Below are 27,909 nucleotides of genomic sequence, written 5' to 3' on the forward strand. Positions count from 1 at the left end.
ATATGCACTCATTTTAAAAATGTTATGGTATGAAGTTCTTTTTAATAAGCAACAGCACTGATTGTTTTCAAACATGTTGATGTGCGAAATGATCATAATCAGACTGTAGGTCTTGATGTGCAGTTTTTAAATTAGTTTGAATTTTAAAAATATCTTAATTGGTTCAAAAGGTATTCAATTTTTTCACTTGTCCATAAAAAACTTTTTGGTGATTTTTTGGCTGAGCATTTTGGTCATAGTACCTGTGCGTTTTGCGGACTTCGTGCGTGGAACTTGTCCAAAAAAAGTTGTCGCCACTTTATCGCGGTGTGAAAACCGCAGGTAATTCCAACTTTATTAATAAGGACAATCATTTAAGGAACCTAACGACATTAATGAATAATGGCATTGACTATATTTTTATTACTTTGAGAAGTATGTTAATACATAAATAACAATAAGTACCTTCATAAGTCTTAATAAGCTTTATTTTTATATAAATAAGATTTTTTTCTACTCGATAAACCATATAACCAACATTATATAATAACGTTAACAATAATGTAAAAGTATGCTGCATGAATGTTTCAGAAATATTTATTACAACCTAGAATCACACAACTATACATCATCTGAAAGGAAAAATAAATCCAATATCAGAAAATAAAGCATCTCAATTCAAATTGTTAAACAGTTACATTTGGTCATTTTGACATGATAAACATCATCTTCTGTTTATTATCAAATTTTAAAAATTCTAAAACAACACCTATTGTAAATAGGTTTTCTGTTAGCTGTGGTGGTCGATTTCCAGGTTTAATTAAATGAATATTTTTCATATCTATTTCCTGACAGGATAATTGCAACCATCCATTCTTATGGTATGAAATAAGACCAAACATATTTTTACAAACTATATACAACAAATCAACACATAAATATCACTATCTTTATATGTCCGAATGTTAACATATCCGAAATATAGTACATCGAGGGAAAGACCTACTTTTGATTTCAGAAATAGATGGTATCTTTACTTAAATAGATCGTTCCCAGAACATTATAATAATGGAGCTGTTAAACATAAATGCTCACAAATGCCTGTTGAAACAAGTTAACATGTGTTGCTGTCATGGTATTGATTAAATAAATAGGGTCCCTAATAATCGTTATAATTATTGATCTTCGTAACAGTTTATCCCAGGATAACATAATTGATAGTTCAATGTCATAAAGGATAATAACCCCCATAAACTTGACTATTTCATTTGGGCATTCATGGCGTGAAATCGTTTTAAAAACTGTTGATTTTGCGATTTTTGAACTTTTGGTACGAACCAGTTCGGAACAAAACCGAAGTTTCGTACCCATTTCGTACCCATTGAAAATAACGAAAAAACACATATTATATGCACAAATTCTTCACTACAACTGCATTAAACAACACATAAAATTGTATTCTGTAAAGTATGACCGTATGTGTGCGTAAAATATGGAAGGTTTAAAGTTGATAGGCGTAAATGGGTTACGCATTTCGAGCACCTGTTAAATTAAAATCGTTCTTTTCTTATTGCTTTCATAATAATTTTTAGTCATTTGAATACTATCAATTTTATAAAATTGTAAAGAAATAATAAAATATTTACTTACAAATCGATTCCATTCAGGATTTCAATCGACGGTTGCATAATTATTGGGAAATTAGCAGACTTTGCTGATGAAAGCGTTGTACATAGCGTTCTTGAACAAACAATGATGGCGTAGCTTTTGGTAAATTCCAGCACATGTACATGATGAAGGATGTTCACGTATTTATTTGGGTAATTAAAACTGTGTTTATTATGATGATTTATAACTCATTTGAACTTTTTCTAAAACCCGGCAAGCGTTTCGTGTTTAAAAGCCACCTTTTGGCATCCGAAAAAAAATCGAGATTTTTTTATATTTTGTTTTGGTTTCGTCAAAATTGGAGTCGGCGGGTCCGAAAATCATTTCATCAAAAAATTCTGGCCTAATGAGAAAACGGTAAATAACATAATTGCTCTATACAAAAACGTGTGTCTTTAGCTATAAAAACCAAAGTAGGGTCTCGGGAAATTAATTTAAATGCTTAACATAACAATTTCATCTGTAAAAACTAAAAAGTATACACGCGAGACTAATCCTATTTATCTATTGTAACATGTCTTTCTTAATTATTTACGTAAACTGTGTCTGTTTGATCGCCTAAGGTACCGCTGTACATTTATGGTCATCCATAACCTGCTTGACCGATCTGATAATGATTTTTTTCGATCTGATAAGTTTTCTAATTGGTCATTTGTAATTGGATCTTTGCGTAATTAAGAGCAAAAAAGAGTTGTCGTTCGTTCGGGACGGTATCGGGTAAACAGCTAAACCGACCAAACGAAATATGGAAATATAGATCAGATGACGCCAGTAACGTTTGCATCAAAATGATGCAAGGAAGATCATTTGGAGGAGTCAAAAGTGACACAATTGCAAAATGATTGCATAAAAAAGCAGGATGCTGCTTTAATTGAAATCCCTAGGTTATACCTATTCATATTTTAAATGTCAGGAAATAATACAAATCCAAAAATAAATTCTATAATCATAGTGTGACTAGAGATCAAACAGTATATCTTTTATTGAAAATTAGAAGCCCTACAAAGCATGGATTTGTAAAAAGCACGAAACACATGTTTGAAATATACAAAATATAATTACAGCAGATGAAAAAATATGATTCTGACCCGTTGGTTATACGATTTACTGATGTCTTCCATAATGTCATAACACATCATAACGAATAAAATAAATATTCTTTATTTCACAAGTATTGTGTAAAATCTGCATTATCAGTTGATATTACACAATGTAATTCAGCATGTGCTAGTTACTGTTCTTATGTGCAACATTTTATTGATAAATGCTATACATTTTATATTCAAATTTAATTCAGTTTGAATGTAAAATGTCATTTATTTTGTACAACCCTTGAAAATTAGCATTGTACTATAATGTATGTAGACAAGTATATTTATGTACCGTACCAATAAAATGTAAACTAATATATGAACTTCATATTGATATATGCTATGCTTGTACGTATGTAATATTCTTCATAGAAAACAAAATTTGGCACACATTAGAAAAGCTACTTTCATGTTCATCTTTGCAAAATGCTGTAACCCTTTACCAAATGACAAATTTTAACCGTCCCAAATTAAATTTAAAGCGGATGAAGATGGCAATTGAAATAGAAATAAATAAGGGCATCCTGTTAAACCTAATTATAACTCGTTGTATATACTCCTCGTGCCAAAAACGATTGGAGACTATAAGGAATGAGTCCAATTTGGATATTGCAAGGGTTTCACTTGGTGTTTGTCCACAATAATAACGATTTTAACATTAATTTATATTGACACATTTCAATAGTCTATAAAACATCATTTTCACATTGACCCATTATCGTGATTAGAATATAGATAGTCCCCGTTCATAGCTATATATATGGGCAGAATCGTAAGAAAACGTGTTTATATTGAGAATATCACGGAAAATCCGGTTAAAATCGGTTGAAAACAAACAATATAGCTAATTTTATTTTGGGGACGAGTACGGTAAAGTACGAAAACGACCTAATTAATATTCATGATTCGACACGTTAATTCAAACATAAACAAACAAAATTGCGAATACGGGCGAATTTAGCGGAGAGAAGGTAAAAACAAATGCAAATACATCTGTAACAGACGGAAACTGAGTTGCAGCGCTACGTGTTTGCTAAATCTATGTTTTTATCTTCCATATGCTAATAATGTTTAGCGAAAGCTAAATATAGATATAATTTGCATAACTTGCGACGCTGCAATGATTTTTGCCTACTGCATGTATTTATGATCATTTATATATTATTTTATCGATTCAAAACCGATTTTGACCAGGTTTTCGATGCCAACCTCGATACAAAATATATTTCAATGAATTTATGTGAAGATTATTTCTCGCTATACGATTTATATGCAAAACAACGATCTATTCCGCGAACTGGGACTTTAATTATAGTAAAGTCAAAATTCCGGCGCTCAAACCGTGGATCGAACCAAGTTCTTCCGAGTGGTGACCAGAAACTCTAACCGTGTCGCTTAACAGCTAGCTTAACAGCACGGCTGTTGGAACTGGAAGTTACCTTATTTAACTACAACAGAACATATTTTTTACAACACTTAATTTCACTTCTTCACTCATGTAAACATTGTTGACTGTTTAAGTGGATCGCGAAAGTATATAATAATATCAAAATAATTGTTTACTTGCAGATTTGCACATCCTCCTTCCAAACAAGATGTTTATTTGTTGAAATAACAATTGTCTGTCCATATTCATGTTATAATTCATCATGATCTAAGACAAACAATGTTTTAAAGTTCTGGAGGGGCTGTACAAAGTAACGCTGGTTTTTTTCATGCTGTTGTACAATTTTTCGATGGCGTAAATTCTCATTTTGAAGATTCTTAAGGTCGATAGAACGAGTTATGCACGATACCGTCTAGGAAGTGGTCCGAACAAACGTGTGTATACAACGTTCGAATCTAATTCTACCGACTAATTGCTCTAACCCAGTCTTTTTTGTATATCAGTCCTTTGGTAATTAACTTTTTTTTCATTTTTTTTCACTTTGCTGATAAAATTTTGACATTCAAAGATGCAGCAGTAGTATTTTCCCGTTGTTTATATTGACACCGGAAGTAGGTATACCGTCCCGCACAAACACAACTCTGTCAACAGGAAATTACGAAAGTCCGGAATTGGTCGCGTGCGCGTCATTGTTATCGGGATTTAACGTCATAAATATCGCGTGCGTACGTCATAGCTATCAGGCAGTGCACGTTATGTAAACTGCTTAATACAATATTTCCTAGGCCCCTTTTTTGTCATCGTACACAACCGTTTATGACGGAATATATTAAATGCAGGCCCCTCCAATATGATGAAATTGTGGATATCCGCGCGGTTTTATCTTACTTAATGACATCGCTATATTTGTTGTATATATATATATACGGCCTTTCCGAGAGCATATTCACAGAATAAGACGATAAAATCAACATGGTATCGAAGCATATTCACAGAATAAGACGATAAAATCAACATGATTTGGAAATCATACTCATTTTTGTCTTGCGAAAATGCAATTATATATTTAAACTAAAACATACTTTCTCATCAAGTTATTAAGGTTAATTTTTCGAAAATAAAATACAACAGAAATCTTTTTTTCTCAATTGGAACGCTCTTAGCGGACCTATGTTATCGTAAACGGGTGAAACGTGGCCTTTCGTATCGGGATTAGATCGCAAACGAGCGCAAAGCAATTAATCTTCACGAATGAACTGACATCTTATCGTACCCAAGTCTAAACTATCAAATATAGTCAACGATCAGTAATGTGTGGTTCATTGAAGATATTCCGACAGTAGAAACATACCATTTTAGAGAAACCACAATCAGGTACATTTGGTCAATCGTAACGTCCGCGGCGGACCAAAGATTCTTGAAAGAATAGCATAAAACAAACAAAAACACAAAGTACTTCGAAGGCGTGATTCGATCTCAAAAACACATTATTGACAGTAATTCCAGTCAAAGATAAAACTTCAGTGAGCACACGAGCGATCAAGATTGCGGATATTACTATTTATTATAGGGGTGTAAATTTTTCCAAATTTAAATCCGGATAATAAAGCCGGGAGTCTGAGGCAATAGGTCCCCAACGGGGATAACAGGCAGATCCCCCCTAAGAGCATTTTCTTGGCTTTCTAGTTGCAATTCCCTATCAATTGTATTTACTTCCTGGTAGTGTAATAGAATTGTTAATAAAATATTAATAGATAAAGTAATATAAGCCACGAATTGCAAAAATGAATCTTATGTCACCTACGCCCAGCGTAGCTCAAGCCCAGACGGCGTCTCTGCACGGTCAGTTCAGGGGCTACCACATCAGCTAATGACACCAGTACAAATTGCGTGACTTAAAAGCGGAGAGCGTACTAATACTACTGGTACTACTACTGCTACTGCTACTACTACTATTACTAATAATAGTACTACTTCTAGTACTACTTCTACTACTACTACTACTTCTACTACTACTACTACTACTACTACTACTACTTCTACTACTACTACTACTACTACTACTACTACTACTACTACTACTACTACTACTACTACTACTACTACTACTACTACTACTACTACTACTTATGCTACTACTTCTACTACTACTACTACTGCTGCTTCTACTACTACTACTACTACTACTACTGATAACTTCTACTACTACTACTAATACTACTACTATAACTGCTACTACTGCTGCTACTACTACTACTACTACTACTACTACTACTACTACTACTACTACTACTACTACTACTACTACTACTACTACTACTACTACTACTACTACTACTACTACTACTACTACTACTACTACTACTACTACTACTACTACTACTACTACTACTACTACTACTACTACTACTACTACTACTACTACTACTACTACTACGACTACTACTACTACTACTACTACTACTACTACTACTACTACTACTACTACTACTACTACTACTACTACTACTACTACTACTACTACTACTACTACTACTACTACTACTACTACTACTACTACTACTACTACTACTACTACTACTACTTCTACTACTACTACTACTACTCTACTACTACTACTACTACTACTACTTCTACTACTACTACTACTACTACTACTACTACTACTACTACTACTACTACTACTACTACTACTTCTACTACTACTACTACTACTACTACTACTACTACTACTACTACTACTACTACTACTACTACTACTACTACTACTACTACTACTACTACTACTACTACTACTACTACTACTACTACTACTACTACTACTACTACTAGCTACTACTACTACTACTACTGACTACTACTACTACTACTACTACTACTACTACTACTGCGACTACTACTACTTAAACTACTACTACTACTACTACTACTACTACTACTACTACTACTACTACTTCTACTATTACTACTACTACTACTACTACTACTACTACTTCTACTACTACTACTTCTACTACTACTTCTACTACTACTACTACTTCTACTACTACTACTACTGCTGCTACTACTCAAGTTTTCAAGATTTATTGATATCATGTAAATAAAGGCCTCCGGCCCAAAATACAGCATTCATTTACAATTTCATATGATAAATGCCACCTTACACTGATGTTTTGACAAATACACATTTTCACAATGATACAAAATCCGTGTTACCAGTGCATACACGTATATAGTTCCATCCTTTATATATGATAGACTCAAAACTATTATTTTTCTGCATTTTGTGACAAAAAAAGGGTCTTTCTATGAAAGTATTATACAACAAAAATACAAAACAAATTATTACATTACCAAGGTTATCAAGGTAAATTTATTTTCCCAATGACATTCATTAATTTCGTAACATAAAATGTGAATTGTTTTATAACAAAAATATGCTGCTGTTCATTAGGATATTAAATGACAGTTCGTTTCCTTGGTCGGTATACCAATTATACAATTTTTATTTTACTTAGGGCACTCAAAGAACGCATAAAATTCTTTCTCCAATACATGTACGTCAAATCTTGTTAAACAAAATAAGCATGTTCGGTTTTCGCGGTGTACGTTAAAATGCCTGCCAAGTTCAATGTTCAATTTCTGACTAGAACACTTTAAACGAGCAAATGCGCGACGTGACTTATAAGGATACAGCTATTGTTAAATATTTCTCCGTAGTTAAAAGTGACTTAAACAGTTTGTAAGTGTCGCAGCGCGGAGATGCATTTATCTCATTGTGCCACTCTTGGGTTTTACAGTCTTGTATACGCTGTTTAACACATTGTAAAAATATATTCATATCGCCAACGTCCTGGGAAACCCAAACAAAACCAAAACCGCATTTAAATAAGAGTTCCTTCACAAATGTTGTCCAATTTTTCCTTCCAATATCGTCTAATGACTTCAGCATTCTGTAACAATTTACTGGATATCTATGGTTAGGCATTTGTAGTAAATGACACCAGTATTTTATGCATTTCAGATAATACACACAAAACGTGACAATCTACCAAATTCCCCTGAGACCATGCTGTTATTAACCGTCGAGCCGACGCCTAAGAAATATTTTCAAAATTCGATTTTTGATCTTTCGATTATATCACAGTATTCATAACCCCATATTTCAGCCCCAAATGTGAGTATGAGCACAATCATAGTGTCAAAAAGTTTTAAAATGTCACTATGGGTAAAATAACCAAAGGCAACATAAAACTGTTTGATAGAGAAGAATGCTTTCCGCGCTTGTGCCACCAACTTGGATTTAACAGCTGTCCACGATAGCTTTGGAGTAAATAACAGACCCATATATTTATAGACTGAAACAACTTAACCCTTTTGACCATTTAGAAACCACGCTTCATAATTGCGTAAACGACCACCATTACGGAAGACTATGATTTCGGTTTTATTAAGGTTAACCTGCATACCAGTATCTTCGCAAAATTTTGTAACAGCTTTTAAATGTAACTGAAGGTTATATGCTGTGTCCGCGCAATTAGCTACGTCATCAGCGTACATCAAACAATAAATATCTGGTATATCATTTGTTATGAATATTCACTTTAGACCTACAATGTTCCCTTAGGAAGCTTACTTAATTATTAATATATAATGAAAATATTATCGGTGAGCTTAAATCACCCTGCCTGGTTCCGATGTTACAGCAGAATGGTTGCGTACTGATATTTCCGGACACTTTGATATGTGCAAGTAAATTTGCGTACATCGATTGCAAGACAATTAGAATCTTGCCGTTTATACATGTGGCACATAAGCTGGTAAAAAGCTTGAAATGAACCAATGAATCAAAGGCCTTTTTGAAGTCCACGTATTGTACGTAGAAACGACCACCAGATTTCGACGTATACTTTTGAATCATCTTCTGGAGACAAAAAAGGTTATCTACAACCGAGTACCCATATCTAAATCCGGCTTGTGACTCTCCTATGATGGTGTTTTTCTCTGCCCACTCATTTATACGGTCAGTAAGTATGCTTGAGAAAATTTTATACCTGACATTAATCAGTGAAATTTCTCTGTAATTAGCCGGTTCTTCCTTACTGCCCGATTTAAACATTTGAACTATAATACTTTTTCACCACGATTCAGGAAATATCCATGTATCCAAAATTTGATTAAAAAGGCTATTAAAGATTATAATATGTTGTGTGTTTTATAAAATTCCGCTCCTATCCCATCCTTACCGTGTGATTTACCAGTTTTCAGTTTATATATACTGATCCTTATTTCTTCATCTCTAATTGGTCTATTAAAAGGGCTATTTACATCATAATCGTCACTGTTATCAAAGCGGACATTATGGATTGGAATCTGGTCATCACTGTAAAGTAAGGATTGAAAATAATTTCGCCATTTTCCAGATTAGACAGAATTGCTTACCGTTTCCGGCTTTGTGTGTCCTCTTACTAGTTTCCAGAACGTTTTTGGATTATTGCTTGATTTTAGAAGTGAAAATCGTTTTTAACGTTGATACGTGCATAGTTTCGCCTTGCACATGTTTTTGAAAGATTATCTAGCTACCTTATAGTTAAAATCGACGTTATTATTAGTCAAACGAAAGCGTCTAAGAAGAGAGTATTTCTTTCGTTTTGCTAACAAGCATTGCCTGTCCCACCAAGGCTCTTGTTTTTTACGTAATGGGTTATTGTGTCTAAAAATCATATGTTCGGCAGACGTCTCATAAACGTGTATTATTTTTAAAACTGCATCGTTGACATTTGTTCGGATAGTACTTAAAAGATTATCTTTCAAAGACGCGAAATTACGCGTAAATTTTTTTATTAACGTTTCTTGACCATCTTTGCGCCAGATATAGCGATCATTACTTATCTTGTCGGATAACTCGACTTGCTCCTCCTGCAATTTCTCGGTAGTTTGGAACTTTAACTGAGCGTAAAAGGGGAAATGATCAGAGTCAATTTTGTACATTACAGTGTGCGATACATTTAAACAATACACTTGATACGATATGATAGTCTACCACACTACATCTAATACTTATACTACTACTTCTACTGCTACTACTACTATTACTACTACTACAACAACTTCTACTTGTACTTAAACAACAACTACTTCTACTATTACTACTACTACAACAAATAGGTGTAAGCTATTGCTAAGCTATGGAATTAGAATAATTGTGAAAATATATAAACATGTACAGCCATGTATATATACATGTTTATATATTGCTAATGAACAATAGAGGCGTAATAATCTTAGTGGATGAAGAAGGTGCAAGTTAAAATATAAGAAACGTACACGTACGTGTGGCTTAGAAGTGCACAAAAGATAGGAAATTTGACAATCTGTAACGTTATGAATGTCATTGATGAATATTAAAACTATAAATAAGTTTAAATATTACTAGTAAATCTTTCATTAAAAATTATTAATAATAGAAAACTTGAATTTGGGAAATGATTAATATATGTTTAATTATAAAGAATATAAATGTAAAGTTAAATAATATAATTTTGATCAAAATATTTCTTAAGAGTATGTTAAAATGGTCTAGATCAGTAACTTGAACAGTCAGATAATGTCCAAACAGATAAAATATGTGATAGCGGTAAGAATAATTGCAGTAGTGAATTATAATCAAGTCCGACAATCTATAACGTCGTCGAACTGGCATAACGTGCTAATTGTGAGTGCAATTTGGATGCCTGAAGCATTATAATCTAGGTTAGCCATCTATAACATCGTTCGAATGTAAATAATGTTGTCTATACGTGTCCTGTATGATTGAATCAGTACATTTAGCGATTCAGCAAATCAGCAATTAGCACGTTCGGAGACGAACACCAATGACCAATCAGAAAGGTAAATATAACAATCAAAGGTTTCGTTCTTTATATATGTGTTAGTAAAATTAGTATTACGCCCACAGCCGGATAGAAAGCATACAACGTGTTGTTGTGGCGGGCGGCCATCGGCCGTTACGCCGTATGTAACTTGTAGTTCAGAATATTGTTCGCACATTATATATAAAAAATAAATCAACATAAACAAATCGTTATGAAAATAGAAATGGACTTTGTATACGTTTATGTTATTGCGTTTTCCATAAACTACGTTACAAATTTAATAAAAAGTTGGTTACTCAGGATACAAGAAACTATAAAATATTAAGTTGCATTCATTTTTTTAATTAAACAGATGCACAGTCCTCGAAGCACAATACAGAAATAACACATACAATGTTAACGCCACAAATGTTCAGCATTTCACTGATTACTTTACCTTTAATAGATCTGAAATCCCAAGCTAGGTCTGCATGAAATATAACTACGCGCTCACTTTCAGTGCAACAGATATATCCAAATTCATTAAGTATTTTTAACCGCAATCCAACTAACACAAAACAACCCCACGCTACGTTTCGTACAAATAGATACATTCAAACAAAACAACGCTTATTGATCGGAAACACCCTACTTGATGCCGACGGACCGCCAGCCTCCATAACATAATTTATACATATTACTCGGGTGGTCAACCTTTATGAAAACTTGTTTAAAAATGACGATGCGATGAACAGTTAGAGTTGTACTTTCAGTCAAATATTAACGATACATCTGTATTATTATCTTTACATTAGGATTTTTTAATTTACAAACTCTTAACTTATAGCGTACCAATAATGCAGTGATGCGATGTCTATTTCACTTATTCGCATTTGATCCAATTATAAGACGGACGAAATGCGAGAAAAAAGCACTTGTTTATTTATATAAAATCACATTGTAGTCCATTTCAAAGCTTCATCTTTACTTTATTAACACAAATATATGGACTATTACTCTCGCCAAATGCTTCAAGAGTATGCATTAATCGCGTGTTTTGAGTGAGATAAATTAAAAAAAATTACATTATTATAATTGTTTATCAACTTCATAAATGATTCTAACGGTACGCTGATTGATTTCTTGAAAACAAGAACATATTTCTTATGACGTTATTATGCACACGTAATCATGCAAACGAAAAACGACGTAAAACAAACACTAAACATGTACCTTATGTGCGAACAGGTCAATGTTCAAATGACTTCCTCTTTGTGTGTTCAGTCAAAGTGATACTTTACATAATTACATCTTTAGATTGTTATTTACATACCAAGATATGTATAGTGACATTATAACTTGCACAGCGAGTACGGTAATACAGGAACAGGTAAAGGCGAGTATGTTAATGTGTTTGTTTGTTTTAAATCGGTCGACTTTGATATGGTGTGCCATTTAAATAGCTTTGAAACAAACATATTAAACACTACATTTGAAAGAAACGTACATGGTTCAAGTAGTTAACAGTAGTGCACCATACAAAACAAAAGTAAAACATAATAATTTAACGAAAAAATATTACCATTTGAAATCCCTCCTCGAACTGGGCGCTCCTTCATTAGCTCAATGACCTGGGTAATAGTTCCCAATCCCTACAATCATATTCAATTGATTTATAACAGTATTATGGGTTTTGATAATTAAATTTTGAGCTTGACACAATGTAGTATAATTATATACTTTTTCCATTATACGATTCATATAACACAGTTCTTGAAGTATTATGATGTTTTGCTTTGGGTGCATTCACGGCGTTTAAAGTTCATGGAGGGGGGGATAAAATTCATTAAAACTTCGCTTTGGTTTTACTTCATTGAATGTGGTACAATATGGTCAAACTATATATCATTTTAAAGCTAAAGACGGATAGAATAACATTAACACATTTTTGACAGTCAATATTTGTGTGCTTTATTCATATTTTGGTTTAAAACCAATACATTTTTACACTAATTTACAAAATCTCAATCTAAAGTTAGGAAGGATATGCACTACCTTAAGTTGAATAAATACAAAGCTATATACATATACAAGGTCAAGTTAGCAACACTTCACAGAAAATTATTGTCATAAAACAACAAATGAGTTTTTATTCAACTGCCTATTTTGGATAAATATCCTAAACAAAGTTCTAAAAATAACTTAAACGTAACTACTTTTTAAAAATCCAGGTATGGTGGATAATAAGGTCACAATTCTTTTTCAAAGGCTTAACAATTTTGTTATTTACCTCTCAACCAAATTGCAAATTTTAAACCATCTCAAATTGAAATAGATTGCAGACGACATATAAAATTGTAAAGATTAAAAGAAATTGGCAACACGATTGATTTTATAGTTCGATTCCTTCTACCCATTTTGAAAGCGTGGCCATCGCTGTGATCCGTAGAAAAACGTGCAAAACAAATCGGTCGAAGCCACGTGCAGTGGTGAGAAAACCGGGTATGTGTATACACATACCTGAGAAAACACATCTTATTTTGACAGTTGGGTGGCAACTAGTAAAACAACTATTAACATTAATCAGCAAGAGATCGCAATAAATAACAGAAATGACCACGTAGAGATATCATCACTTACCCTATTTAAAATATTTTCCAGCTGAAAATTGTCCCCCACACGTCTTTTTTAGTTTATTTGTATTGTTTTTCTGGAGCCGAAGTGCGTCTCACAGAATATCCATCCAACTTCCGTTGTTTTCACTTTCGTTATTAAAAACTCCGTTTAAAAGAATTATTTCTACTTTTAGATTGTTAAAACGATGTATTATTATATATTATCGATATAATAGTATACCGTGATGAATTGAACAAAGTTACGTATCGATCTTTCTATCAGTCTGTAAGCGTACTATTTTATGTGCAATAATATATGTCGTGTGATTCGACAACGGTTGTAAACATTGGTGAAATGCTTCTTACATAGTTATTCTTTTGAGTGTTTATGAGGTCTGATCGTGCAGTTTGCAAACATCAACGGAAAGATTACAATCCAATGCATTTGTCATCGTCAACCGTTTGGAATGTCAATTAGGCGATGAGTGAGTTTTTAGCATGTTTCTTTCTATTTTATTAATTTAAAAATGGCTGCCCCCATGGTGATGAAATGACATGTGTTCGAGTTTTGATATTTCTAGATATGTAAACTTTTTTTACTATTTAAGCGTAACTTGCCCTCGTCAATGTCGATATTATTCACTAATTATATAATTTTCCGCCGAAATACGTGGAATAAACATGATTCAGATTTTTGAAAATACTGTATATTTTAGTGTTAAAATCGCTTTGTATTTTGATTGATTTTGTGGATGTTATGATACGTTGATGTACAAAATTGGTAGCAGTTTGAAGGAAAAACATCCTTTAAAGCATATATGTATACATTTTCAATGTGGCACTCTTCCTTTAGTCAAATTTGAGTTCAATGCTAGGGGTCCCACATTTTTGAAAATGAAGCCTCTACATGAACCTTAAATAAGTGTACATTAATACAATAGTACCTACAAAATACTACTTGCCATAATTACACTTAATCTAAAAGTAAAAAAAACGAGTCAATCCAGCTTGCAACTAACGTACTATAAAAAGTCATGCCACGTAAAAACTATAACTATTAAATATAAATGCAGCTCTTCGAAGTCAGTTGAGCGACATTTTAAACATAAAGTAGTCGCATCAGGTATTCATATTTTAATCATGGAGTAGTAAATAACTTTACTATAATACTTTTGCAATTACATTAAAATGTACGGGCTTGTGGATAGGAATTCGGATAGGGATTGCGTTATTCACGGTCTGAATTCCAGTTTCTTATACAACGGATGGGAAAGCGGACTACTTTTGTAACACATCTAGATGCTGTGTATCGTAAATATCCAATAAGAGCGACATGGTGGAAAACACGTAAATATATGAGCCCGAAATCTCAATAAAAACCATCAATTATGTTTTTAATTTATCACGATATTGTCCGAAGCGCTTCAAAACATCATAATGAACTCCAGTTCGCGTTCATGTTTCATTTAAGGATAACATCTTTACGTAGGTGGATTGAGTCAGTTTTTATTTCGAATGAGAACATTTTGAAAATACGCGTCGGCTTTTGCGGGTGACGTCACTGCGTTAGCTGAGAAATGACACCTATGTGTCGATTTAAAGAATATCACATTCTCCAATTTACTCCATTGCGTATTTTAAAATTTGGTTAAACAGATGTATACAGTATTTCAGTAACAAAAACTAAAACGTTATGGCCATTCGTTACTGCATACGAATCAAAAGAAACATCCGGCTCAGAAAATTAAAGTGGCCATAAACCGCTTTGCCGAAAGTGAAAAAAAAGTCAACACACGCTGTTGGCATGTTCTTTGTTCCAACTGATAAATCCTATTTTCTTATTTACTTTTAAGTTTGCAATATTCAATTGAGTGTATTTCCAGTTACGAACAAACTAAAGAAGACATTTAAAACGTTATGATGTGTTGCTGTATTTTGTACAGATGGTGGCTAACAACTGATATTTAGTATTTGACGGTAAATATACTGACACACTGATAAAAACACTTTCGCTGGGAAAGGGTAACGGACACAATGTGCATCAATCCTAGTGAAAACTGTGAGTTACAATTGAAAACAACAATAGCTTGTTTTCAAATCTTTAACATTAAACCTTAAATAAGTCACGAGAGTAAATATTATGGAAAAATATGTTCAATATATAGACATACACATGTTCATTATTCCAAAAAGCATAGCCAGGTTGAAGTTACCATTTAAGTTATATTGATGCTAAATATATCAGGTAAAAAACAGTTTGTTTCACTAGTTTTAACAAAAGAACATGGTTTAATAAATGGAAAAATGAATATTTACCGTATTTTACAAAATGTAGAGATTTTAATCCATTTTCCCCAAATTTTCTAGTTTTACGATGTATATATTCCAAATTTTAAGGGTACAGAACCCGTAAAAAATCATTCTAATATTATGTGTTATTTATGGTAGCAGTATAATTTATCTTCGCCGGAACCTCAAGCAATATTACGATAAAACATATTTCCATACAAGGTTTCATTACACTTTCTCAATTTCTTCTAATTTACTAAACACTAAAATATTTTTTTAGAAGAGATATTTGTAAATTAAGTGTCCTTTTTCGTCCAAATTACATATGTTGTTAGCGAGCTATTAAACGTAAAAAAGGCATCGTCAGTATTGTTAGCAAAGCATGAGTAAGTGCAAAATCTTCATATTGCTCTTTCTATGAACACTTGTAATGTTTAAATTTAAAATACTAGTTTCATTTAGCACAGCAATATTGCTTGTTTAAACATTCAAAATATGATTAATCTCTGTTCGAAAAGGTTGTGCATATTACCATCACATTGGTTTTCATGTGTATGCCAAGTTTCATGATTATAATGTATGTATCCTTTCATAAATTGGATTATTATATATAACTTTATTTTAGCTACAGGGACCTGACATATAGCACTTGCAGTTTTAAGTAGTTGTGCACAATCCTCGTATTACTCCCAATGCATAACAAATTGCATAATCATATAATATGTTCTTATCGGCAGATTACTTTGTTTGTTGACGAACATATGGTCGTATGGGTAAACGGAAGAAGACTGATTGACAGAAAACACGCGAACAAATAACTAACAATGTCTACTATGTTTCATGATTAGGTGTAGTATTTTGAGTAATTACAACATGGTCACAATTTAGGCTTGTTATATTTTAGAAACAAGAGATGTGTTTGTCAGAAACACAATGCCCCTTACTGCGCCGCTTTCATTTATTAATTGTTTTTTTATCATTTGGCAGGTACAGATAATTATCTCCCTTTGAAGCTTATTACTTCCCTTGGATTTTTTTACATTTGACCTTGAAGGATGACCTTGACAATGACCTTTAACCACTCAAAATGTGCATCTCCAAGAGATACAAATGCATGCCAAATATCAAATTGCTATCTGAAACGACATAGAAGTTATAAGCATTTTTCGAAACCTACACGCAATGTGTGACGGAAAGACAGACAGACAGACGGACAGACGGACCTCTGGTGAAAACCAAATGAACTTGTGTAATCTTATATGGCTCTGAAATAATCGTTTGGTTTCCTTCTGATTGAACTGCAGTTTCTGTATGTTTATATCTGTATAGGTATTTTGATAGATTGCTCCTTAATCCATTCCTCCTTGGTCTCTTTCATCTCCTTTCTCACCTCCCGGTATTTTCTGCCATAGAGTCCTGGCTGGTGTACTTTTCATGCCTCATATCTTTTTCTTGGTTGCAGAGGTCCATTATCTCGGTCGTCACCCATGGCATGTTCTTCCTTATCTATCTCCAAACATTTCTCTGGCATAATACAGCAGGACTTCATTAATGTTGTTCGTCATTATCATTGTCAGCGATGTTCAGTGCTGCAAACTTTCCACCTTTTTGTGTTTGATTTGCCTTTGCTATCCGAAAATGTTCAGTTTCTTCAAGTCAAATATAAATATTTAGCTTCAGTATAAAGTCATTGGAACTACCGATGTCTGCGCGAAAACGTTCTTGTGATCGTCTTGAACCGTTGCGGCGCCAGTATGAAGTCGATCTGGTTGTGTGCTTGCCCACTTGGAGCATGCCAGGTCGATGGTCTGAACTGTTTTTGTTGGTACAACGTGTTGACCTGGTTAAGTTGATGGCATCTAACGAACTAGAAAGTACAAGCCTTATGTCGTTGGTATCTCCTATTCCAGATCTACATAGTGCCCCTGACCATTCTTTATAGACCTGTCCAGCTTTGGCATTCCAGTCGCCTTCGACGAAGTGGTTGTCTGTCTTCGGGACATTGGCTATAATGCGCTCTAACCCTTCATACAACTTTTAATCTCCTCGTCTTCGTAGTTTAATTTTGGCGCGTATACCGTGATGATGGTGATGCTGTGAGATATTGCAGAGATACGGATGGTGATGAGCCTGCTGGAGACTGTGATGCAACTGATGGCGCTGTTGACTACCTTCTTCCAAACGATGAAAGCATCCCCTTGTTGATGTTTGGAATCCTCTCCGCTGAACCGCATACTGTGTCCTTTGTCTATTGACTCCTAGCCATATCGAATAGTCCGATAATGTCTCAGCGGAAGCACTTTTGCTCATGCCTCAGTTCGTTGTTCTTTCCGCGCGCATGTTTTGTTTGTACGTTTCATGTTTTGACGGTTGTTTCCTTTCTTGATATCTTGGCGTAAGGGTTAAGTCGAGTAGCTAATTTGTCGCATCTACCCTTGAAACTAGCAGTGGTGTGTGCGGTCGTTCTTATTCCGGGCCCCGACCGAACTGGCTTGGTTTTTCTGATTTGGTCTCGTCATTTCCTTTCATTGGGCTTGGATTTAACTTGGCAGTGCTAGTCTCGTCACCAAGAACTTGCAGATGGTTGTACAAAACGTGCCTGACCCATTACTACGTTTTGCCTGCTATCAGAAGCGGTTACAAGGGTTTGGTTAGGTCAAGGTCCCGAAATCAGATGAAAGAGGTGAGGACCACTTGCCCCGTCTTTCTGTGGTCGCTTCTGCCAAGCTACAAAGTACTATCACTACGATTAACTTCCCGTAAGACCCACACGAAGACCAGTCAGCCGAAGGTAAATGTTAAAGAACACGATGACGGGAACCTGCTGACCGAGAGTTCCGCAGTCCTTAATAGGTGGACTGAATACGGCAGTGACCTCTATAACTACCCGCCAAAACCAAACTCCAGTCTCATTAAGAACGATTCTAGACCAGAAGTCAACACAAAAGTCTTTCCATACTAAAGGAGGAGATGGAAGAGGCAGTGCGTAGTCTGAAGGCAGGAAAAATCCGGGATTGGACAACGTCCCTTACGAGCTGATTAAGTACGGATGATATGCAACGACTGCAGCAATGACGGCATTATGCCAGAAGATCTGCCAGGAGAAAAGTGACAGAAGGAGTGGACCAAGTTTCTGGTAATCCTACTACCTTAAAGGGCAATCTTAAGCTTTGCGAGAATTACCGCACCAAAAGTCGCATCAACAAACCCAAGCAATGTCAGGCTTTGCATCATCCTCAACCGACTGAAAAGTAAGGCCCAGGAACTGCTATCGGAAAAGCAGGCTGGATTCAGAGCTGGAAGGAGCACTGTGGAACAAATCTTCAACTGCATGGTCATAATTAAGAAACACCTGCAACACCACGCGAGCTCTTCCACAACTTCGTTGACTTTTAAACAGCGTAAGACATGATGGTTGATGGCAAATTCTGAGAGGAGTCAACATTGACGAAGGACTTGTGCAAGTAATCGAAGCAATCTGCGGAAAAGCCAGCAGCGCTGTACTTTTCAATTGACAGATGGGTGACTTCTCAGGACATCATTGGGCGTCCGACAAGGATGTCTGCTTTCCCCCGTTCTGATAAACCATCACTTGAGAAGATAATGCAGGGGGCCCTCATGGGTGGCTCCAGCAGTGAGCTCCAAGACATCACAAACAGACTATATGAAAGAGCAGGAGCATACGTTATAGAAGACAGAACGTTGAAGTCGAAGATGATGGTCAACAGCACTAACAACACCACTTTATACATCATCATGAAAGGCAAGAAGCTGAAAGAACTCATGAGCTTCAAGTTCTTGGAAGCAACCCTGTCAAAAGATGGAACTAGAACCGCTGAGGACGGAACACGATTCATCATGGCATCCGCCGCGATGACCAGACGGAGCAGGTTGTAGACAAGCAGCTCCATCAAGTACCAGCCAAGCACACAGGTCCCTGTCCTACTGTACGGCTTCGTAACTTGGGCACTTAACGCTGACACACAATGAAGAATACAGGCCTTTGAACACCAGTGTCCCCAAAGACTGCTCCTCATCTCCTACATAAAGCATAAGACCAATGCGTATTCCTTGAACATGAAAACAACACTTATTGCCCAAAATAAACCTTCCTGTCGAGAACAAGAAGCCATTCAAACGGCAAAAGCTGGCTTGGTTTGGGCAGGTCACCAGGCACGACTCTCTGTGCAAGACTATGCTCAAAGGCACGATAAGCTGATGTCGCCGTAGAGGCCGTCATAAGAAAAGCAGAATGGTATTGGTATTGGTGGTGGTGTTGTTGTTGTTGGTGGTGGTGGTGGTGCCGCACACCTGACGCCGCACGACTACGGACGCCGGGAATAGGATGATCGCAATCGCTAGACTTCAACACGTGGTAAGCAGGTGAGCTTTTCCGGGCAATAATATTTGATTGAAATAATCCTTGGTAAAACGTAAGGATCAACGAGCATGCATAGATACCTACCTTGGTATTTAATTGGGACTAATATATGACCAAGGCCATGGTCACTCTTACTTTCAACTTAATATATGTATTCAGGATGAAGGAACCGCACTAATTTTGTTCTCTTTGAAGCTAACGTTCATAACGTCGGTCGGGCACATTTGGTGTCAGTTAGATAAAATCAACCCATTGTTAATTAAAATTAAAAAAACAAACACATTTGTACCCGCCAATAACCGGTTTGGAGGGAGGATAAGTCCTCAAATCTTGTTTGTAGGTAGTTTACATGAATCGCAAAATGAAAGCAATGCGTAAATTAGTAAGTAAAACGTTGAACTTGGTTTCATGGTATTGCCATGTTGTATTGTTTTTGTTTAAAATGCCTCGTTGTCAGTGATTGAGTCGTTACTTGTTGTTGATACTTTATTTCCTCTGGCCGCAGAGAATTGGAAGTGTATAGGTCTGTTTCTTATTGAAACATATGTGTTGAATTTGTATGTATTTTTCATATTTAATCTTCCCTAAATTTGAGGTTAGTTTTGCACTGAAATGTTTTTACTCCAATCCCCCAATGACTCGAAACACCAATTTTAATCATGTTGCATTGCATTGGTTGTGGGGGGTTACCTTATTAAAACCGTGTCCGTTGTCCAATGGTTAAGGCGTTCAAAGCGGAATGTCGAAGGTTTGAGACTCTTTTTTCCGGAACTTTGCAATAATTCCGACTTGAATATAATTTTGTCAATATTTCCTTTATTGTAAACACAACATATTGTTGTGCGTTCAACAAATAATTACAGTATTTTAACTGCAGCAGACTGTTACATTTACTGCATTATGGATCCGAATAACATCTCCACTTTTGAGAGAGTCCTCACAACTTTCTCGCTTCACTAGTTTTATTATTTACTTTCTTGGTGTGCTAATAGGGTATCCGCAACACAAGACATTTGTATAATTTTAGGACTTTTCCATGTTTAAGTGAGCATGCTAAATTATTGTTTTCAGTTTATATGGATACACAAAAGTTGTATAATACCTTCAATGAAGATATTTTCCGAGTTTCATATGCAATGAAGGTTTTAAATGATTATTTTAATACGCATTATAAACTATAAACGTTTTTAAAAACAAGATCAAAATCCTTATAAAAGCAATTCTTAATCAAATGTGCATCATTTAGGTGAGTATGCTCCTTACTCCTTCGTATTTGGAGCAAGCTGGCACGTTTAAACTGCGTTATTTAAATAATTGAGATTCCATGTAGATGTCTATTTTTATTATTCCATATTTAAGTAAGTAGCAAAGTACAATTAGCCAATAGCTGAACGCAAAATTCTTGGGTAAATGACCATTCTATCAACTACTCACGTAATTAAGCGGATAGACACCAGCATGTTTTCTAGGGTCAAAGTTGCAGGATAAGTACTGCAGTCTGAATGTTGATGCCGTAACATTTTATCCCGTCATAAGTATGTATCCATGATTGTTAGGTTCCTATTGGTGAGACATATCGCGTCAACCTCTGGTTCGGAGATCAGATCGGAAATCCAGAAGCCAGCTGGATGATGTTCGCGCATGTTTTGAACCGTCATTACCTCGCTTACCGCATAAGGGAATATTGTCACACGTATTATTGGTTTCGTCAGTAACGGGCTCACAATATATTGGTGCACCGATTTCATCGTATTCGCAATTCGAAACTGGATCATCATTATGTGTTTTATTGTTTTCGAGTGATTTGATGGAACATTTTTAATAGGTTGATTTGATATCGCCAGTCGAACCAGACGTTTTAATTTGACACCTTTCAAGAAAGCCTTCGATACTGATGACTGCATCACCGCAGAAACCGTTTGCTAGGATATTGATTATTTCGTACGTGGTATTTAGAATTTTACTTGTTAAGATTTTTAAATATTTTAAAATAAACAACATTTTTTTTACACAAGCCTTCGTAAGTCGTGTGCGGATTTTGCAATATCGTTTACTGATTGGAAACGCTCGATGATACATTCACACAATAAAAATGAATTTTTGTTTCAAAGTATGAAAACGTTTACAGCATTTCAAAAATAGTTGAGCTGAAATAGCCAATAGTTATGTGGACATCTGTCAGAAATAAAAGTGCATTCATAAATGTTGTTTGTATTGCCCTTGATGTTTTAATTGACGAGCCGTTTGTATTGTTTCCATTCAGTAGACAAATACGGTAATATTGTATATGCTTATGGATAGTGGACTTACCAGACACAAATGTGTATTTCTCTTAAATAAGACATCACTTTATGTACATTGTTTATGCAGTATTTAACAAAAGGACGCGTCTTAAGCTTTTTTAATGTCAAATCACTCCATAAATGCCAGTTTATTTTGGCCAATTTGGTTCCAGAGGTGGTTTATTCAAAGCGTCCACTGGCAGCACATTTCATTCATTGATTTCAACGCATCTAATTACACTTTTATTACGCTTTCAAGAATTGGCACTTAAAACATATTACATTACCACATGTTTTCAAAGATTTACAATCTACAATTCAAAACGTTTCAAACGTTGCTTAGTTTTGGGTAATGTTTGGGTAATGTTTGGATGAAAACACACCAAACAAACATATGTCGTATAAGAATTTGAACATTTAACGTCATATTTTATATTCACGATTTAAGTCTTGTTGGCTATGTTTCAGAGTTGATAAAGTATATTTTACATATACAATTAAATCCACACACACACACACACACACACACACACACACACACACACACACACACACACACACACACACACACACACACACACACACACACACACACACACACACACACACACACACACACACACACACACACACACACACCACACACACACACACACACACACACACACACACACACCACACACACACACACACACACACACACACACACACACACACACACACACACACACACACACACAACACACACACACACACACACACACACACACACACACACACACACACACACACACACACACACACACACACACACACACACACACACACACACACACACACACACACACACACACACACACACACACACACACACACACACACACACACACACACACACACACACACACACACACACACACACACACACACACACACACACATACACACACACACACACACACACACACACACATATATATATACCTTGAATCGATACCCCATGGTAGCTCAAGGCCTTAGTGATCGTTACTAAATATAGAACAATTAAGTCAGTTAAAATAAAATCAAGTTTAAGGCATATCGAATTAATATTTTGTTAATGAGAAAAGATCAAAAATACTCAGTGCCCCAGATAAGCTGCGTATCTGCGTCATTCACGCTATTAAAATGTTTTAAAACGCAAAGAAATACAATATCATGCGTATTGAAAACGCAACCAATTTGACTTTTACGCAAATTCGTCAAATTTGATGCGTACGATGCAATAGCTTCGATCAAAAATGCTTTCGGAATTTTCTCTTAACTTTGGAATTATTATCATAACACGGCGACGCTTTCATTCAGCAAGCGCACGGATAACGGAGCAGTCAAAATTATTAAAACGCTCTGCGGACTAGATTTCACAGTTAAAAAGGCGTCTGACCAAATAATTGACGAAGACATACATGCGTTTTCAATCTGACATAGTTCGTCGCTCATTGTGCATGTATTTGTAAAGCGTCTGTACTTTCAGTTTCTATTAGGATGCGAAATCAAAATGTTTAAGAGAGGTTTAAAGACGTCTGCGATTGTTGCGCCAAAATATCAGTCGATTGCAAACTTTTTCGAACCAAGAAAGCAAGAGCCAATAAGTGCAGAATAATTCGTGTTATCGAATTTTTAAGTTTAAAGTTTATATTTAAGACAGTTTCAAGGATTAAAGATGTTATGAAACTTATGTTTATTAAAGTTAATTATGAAATTATTGAAATAATACAAGTGTGCAGCTTCAACAAAAGTAAAGCAGCAATGATTTTAAGGTATGCATTTTTATAAATCATTTCACCCTATTTCAAGAATGAAATCACCCTATTTTTCTAAATCGATGGGTGAAAACCCTATTTCCCAAATAATTATCTGGGGCATTGAATACTTGGTGGCGACAATAACTCACGTTATTTTGATCCTATTTTATAAACAGTTTGTTAATCGCATGTGGCTGAAATGCTTAACATAACAAGGGAAGTGGAGTTAAACGTAGCATATAATAAACTTGATGTGTCAAATAAGCTGATGTTCGTATGACAGCGATATGTTTGCACAACTAAACGTTATCAGTATATACAACCAAACAACAACATGTTTGCGTACCTTATTTCCTGAAGTATCCTTTAACTGAAATAAAGAACAATTCTACAGTTAATAGTTTATGTGATTGAAATAAACAATGGGTTTATAACGCATTCCATATTTTACTTAAACTAAACGTATTATGTAAACATTGGTATTAAATGAATAGATAAACACGTGTAGATAAAGTTATCATTATTATGTCAGCAATTATATTTGCTCTTACAGTTTACACAAACAGAAACAATTACCTTTTTATGCAAACTTTTCAGCAATCCGTAACGATCAACCTGGAAAAACCATCACAACTTACTCAATATGTTTATATTTTTATTTATAATAAATAAATAAATAAAAACCTAATTATAGTTATATATTTATTATTTAAAAACACATTTAAATACAACGTGATAATTTCAGAAGAAGTATTTATATTTGTAACATTACTTACATCTGTACATAATTTAACGTACATCCAATTATCCATATATTCAACGTCATGTGTATCTACCCGTTGAACTAATGTTTCAAGAAAGTTATCATCATTGCAAACAATGCAATACAAAACTGCATACTGTAGTGGTAGATCTTTCTGAAATATACAAAATGCTATACAGATAAGCTTATATACTATCATACAAAGCATTATAATGTAAACAGTAAAGGTCATTTCTTGTTTTTCAAAGTTTTAATGAAATATGCAATATTCGCGTGAATGATACTTTGATGTTTTTTCGGGGTATACAGAGGAACCCTACTGCTGAAAACCCTATACAAAGTTCTATTGTGTCTTGATCATATTTGATGACGTTGCTGAGTCATTAAAATACTATGTTTTGTTATAGTTTTAGTAACCGTGGCACGTCCTTTTAAGTTGGTCATAAAAGAATCCTATAGTTGTATACCAAGTTTCACTCAACATTATCGTACTCTCTGACAAATCGCATTATTTAGTTTTATCTTTGGTACTTCTAACGTTTATTTACATATTGCACACATACAGACAGACGGCGGTTGATACGTGAAAGAGACTAACAGGCAAATATATGGCAAATCTATAGTTTAATGTATACTCAGAGTTATTTAATCACATTTATCAACTTAACGAGAAAGTACAGTATAATAGTTTGTTCTAGAAGTAGTAACACTGATAAGACCATTGACTATAGTCGTTCAGAATCATCACATTGCAATCCTTTTCGAGATTTTACGGTATCCAGTTTTGCGGACGGCCAGTATGACGGCGGACGAACAGACGGACAGGTGAGACGGACGGTAAATCTACAGTCGCCTGCGGTGAAACCCTTAGAGATGTGTTAAGTTTGTTTAATATAATTTGTTTAATATAAATCCTTAATCCGTTTGAATTAAAAAACGATATTTTTTTTATAGTCCTTGAAGAATGCCTGCGAATCTGCAATGTTGTACATTGAAAGGTGTGGTAGAACGCCTCCGGAAATGTTCGTGCCTACGGAAAGACGGATGGACGGATAGACGTTCATGGCGATTCCACTAAACGTCTATTTCCTTCGCATCGGGAGTTGGATAATGAAAGGGATGTGTCCTTGTTGCACGCAAACCTTAACCTTAATTTCAACTTTCGCGCATACATTAACTCTAAATGAAGAAGTCCAAAAAAAAACCTTGTCCTGCTAATTGCTGGTCACAGTCATAGGTATTGGTCAGTTGCAGATTATACAGAAAAAGAACATAAATGTATGGTTATTTTCAAGTACACTCAGCAGCATTTGTTTGTTTAAATTGCATGTCAAGATTATGGAACTTAGTCAGTGATCCTTCCCAATGACCCAAGACACGTGAATGGCTTGTCAAACAGTGATATGAAAAAGATGCAGGTACCTCAATTGAAAGATCATGCAGACGCTGACGCTTACGCCGACCGAAAAGTGAGTAGTAAAGCTCCCACTAGCTAACAAGTTTTAAGTGTACCTTTGGATACGGGTCACAAGCATTATACACGACATGTCCTATTAAATGAGTGAAACGGTTAGGCATGTTATTATAATTCCCCGTTGAATGATGTTAACGTCTTAATAAGCTGCAAATATGCTCATAGTGTAAGCTTTGAAATACACGTTTGCAATTGCACAGAACATACACGAAACACATTAACACAAACGGTGACTATTTGAGGTCAGGTAATTTATCATTGTCTGATGAACGAAAAAGTTGCAGCAATCGAGACAGGTTGTATTGTGCCTACCTTTGACTTGTAACTTTTAAGTGGAACCTAGACATTTGAGCTAAAGACTCGTCGTTCCTACGTTATTCATATACATTTTGTTTTAAATGATAAAATATTTAATAAGTTAAATTTCGGACATTCTGTATTATGTCCAAATGTAACCATTAACTTCTTGATTTGTGCACATGGGACACTTTCTTACAAGCGACACACTGTATTAAATTGCGAATATGTTTACAAAGTGGTTTATATTATTATGGTTAATGATGAAGACAGTCTACGGCCAATCTCAGAAGTATCACACATGCACCGCTATATGCATTGAAAAATGTGGCTGCAATTTCAAACTTTCCGGTAACGGGTTCAAAAACAATCACTGGTCATTGGGCATTATGGGTAGTAGCATACGGTGCTTTATGTGATAGCTAATGCATCAGGGTAGAAACAAAATTGATTGTTTCTCAAGTACTTTTAAATAATAATAATACAAAATAAAGAGGGGTGGTCTTTTATTTTCATTTATTAAAAAAAAATTGTATTAATACATATTATTAATTATATAAAAACGACATATATATATATACTTGTGTCAATGTCGATATATATATATATCAATGTCAAAAAGTGTTCCGCAATAAAAAAGCAAATTATTATTTCGAGCTTCATGTATTTCAAAACGTGCGCGAAATAAGCAATATATTTAGCATAACTTGCAATCAAGCCGAGCTATTTTCTTATCGCTTTGAACAATGCATAGTTTACATATCCTTACGAAGTAAAGATAACGTTTAACTTACCGCCATGCGTTGTCCATCTAGTGACACAAGTCGTTTAAAATGGTCAGTGAGGCCAGGATGATAATGACAGTAAAGTGCCCATATCATGAGACACGTCACGTCTAATCCAGCTGTGCATGAATATTCGCATTAGATTATGATTATGATCTTATTGTAAATTTAATTCTAAACAAACATGTATTTGTGCTTCTGCATCTTAAAATAACATAACTACTCAAAATCAACGAAAATTTCGTATAATATTTCGTAAA

General features: G+C 34.9%; 1 protein-coding gene across 1 annotated transcript in view; it reads right to left on the reverse strand.

Moving 5' to 3' along the window:
* Positions 1–27,909, reverse strand: part of LOC127872587 (transient receptor potential cation channel subfamily M member 5-like) — a 208,774-nt gene that overhangs the window by 59,576 nt on the left and 121,289 nt on the right. Inside the window, exons 13-17 of the mRNA XM_052415913.1 lie at positions 27,659–27,768; positions 25,107–25,247; positions 24,907–24,945; positions 24,677–24,700; positions 12,562–12,631 (exon numbers count right to left, since the gene is read on the reverse strand). Of these exons, the coding sequence (XP_052271873.1) occupies positions 12,562–12,631; positions 24,677–24,700; positions 24,907–24,945; positions 25,107–25,247; positions 27,659–27,768 (384 nt within the window). The remainder of the gene's footprint in view (positions 1–12,561; positions 12,632–24,676; positions 24,701–24,906; positions 24,946–25,106; positions 25,248–27,658; positions 27,769–27,909) is intronic.

Source organism: Dreissena polymorpha, chromosome 3 (assembly GCF_020536995.1).
Source record: "Dreissena polymorpha isolate Duluth1 chromosome 3, UMN_Dpol_1.0, whole genome shotgun sequence".
Taxonomy (NCBI): Eukaryota; Metazoa; Mollusca; class Bivalvia; order Myida; family Dreissenidae; genus Dreissena; species Dreissena polymorpha.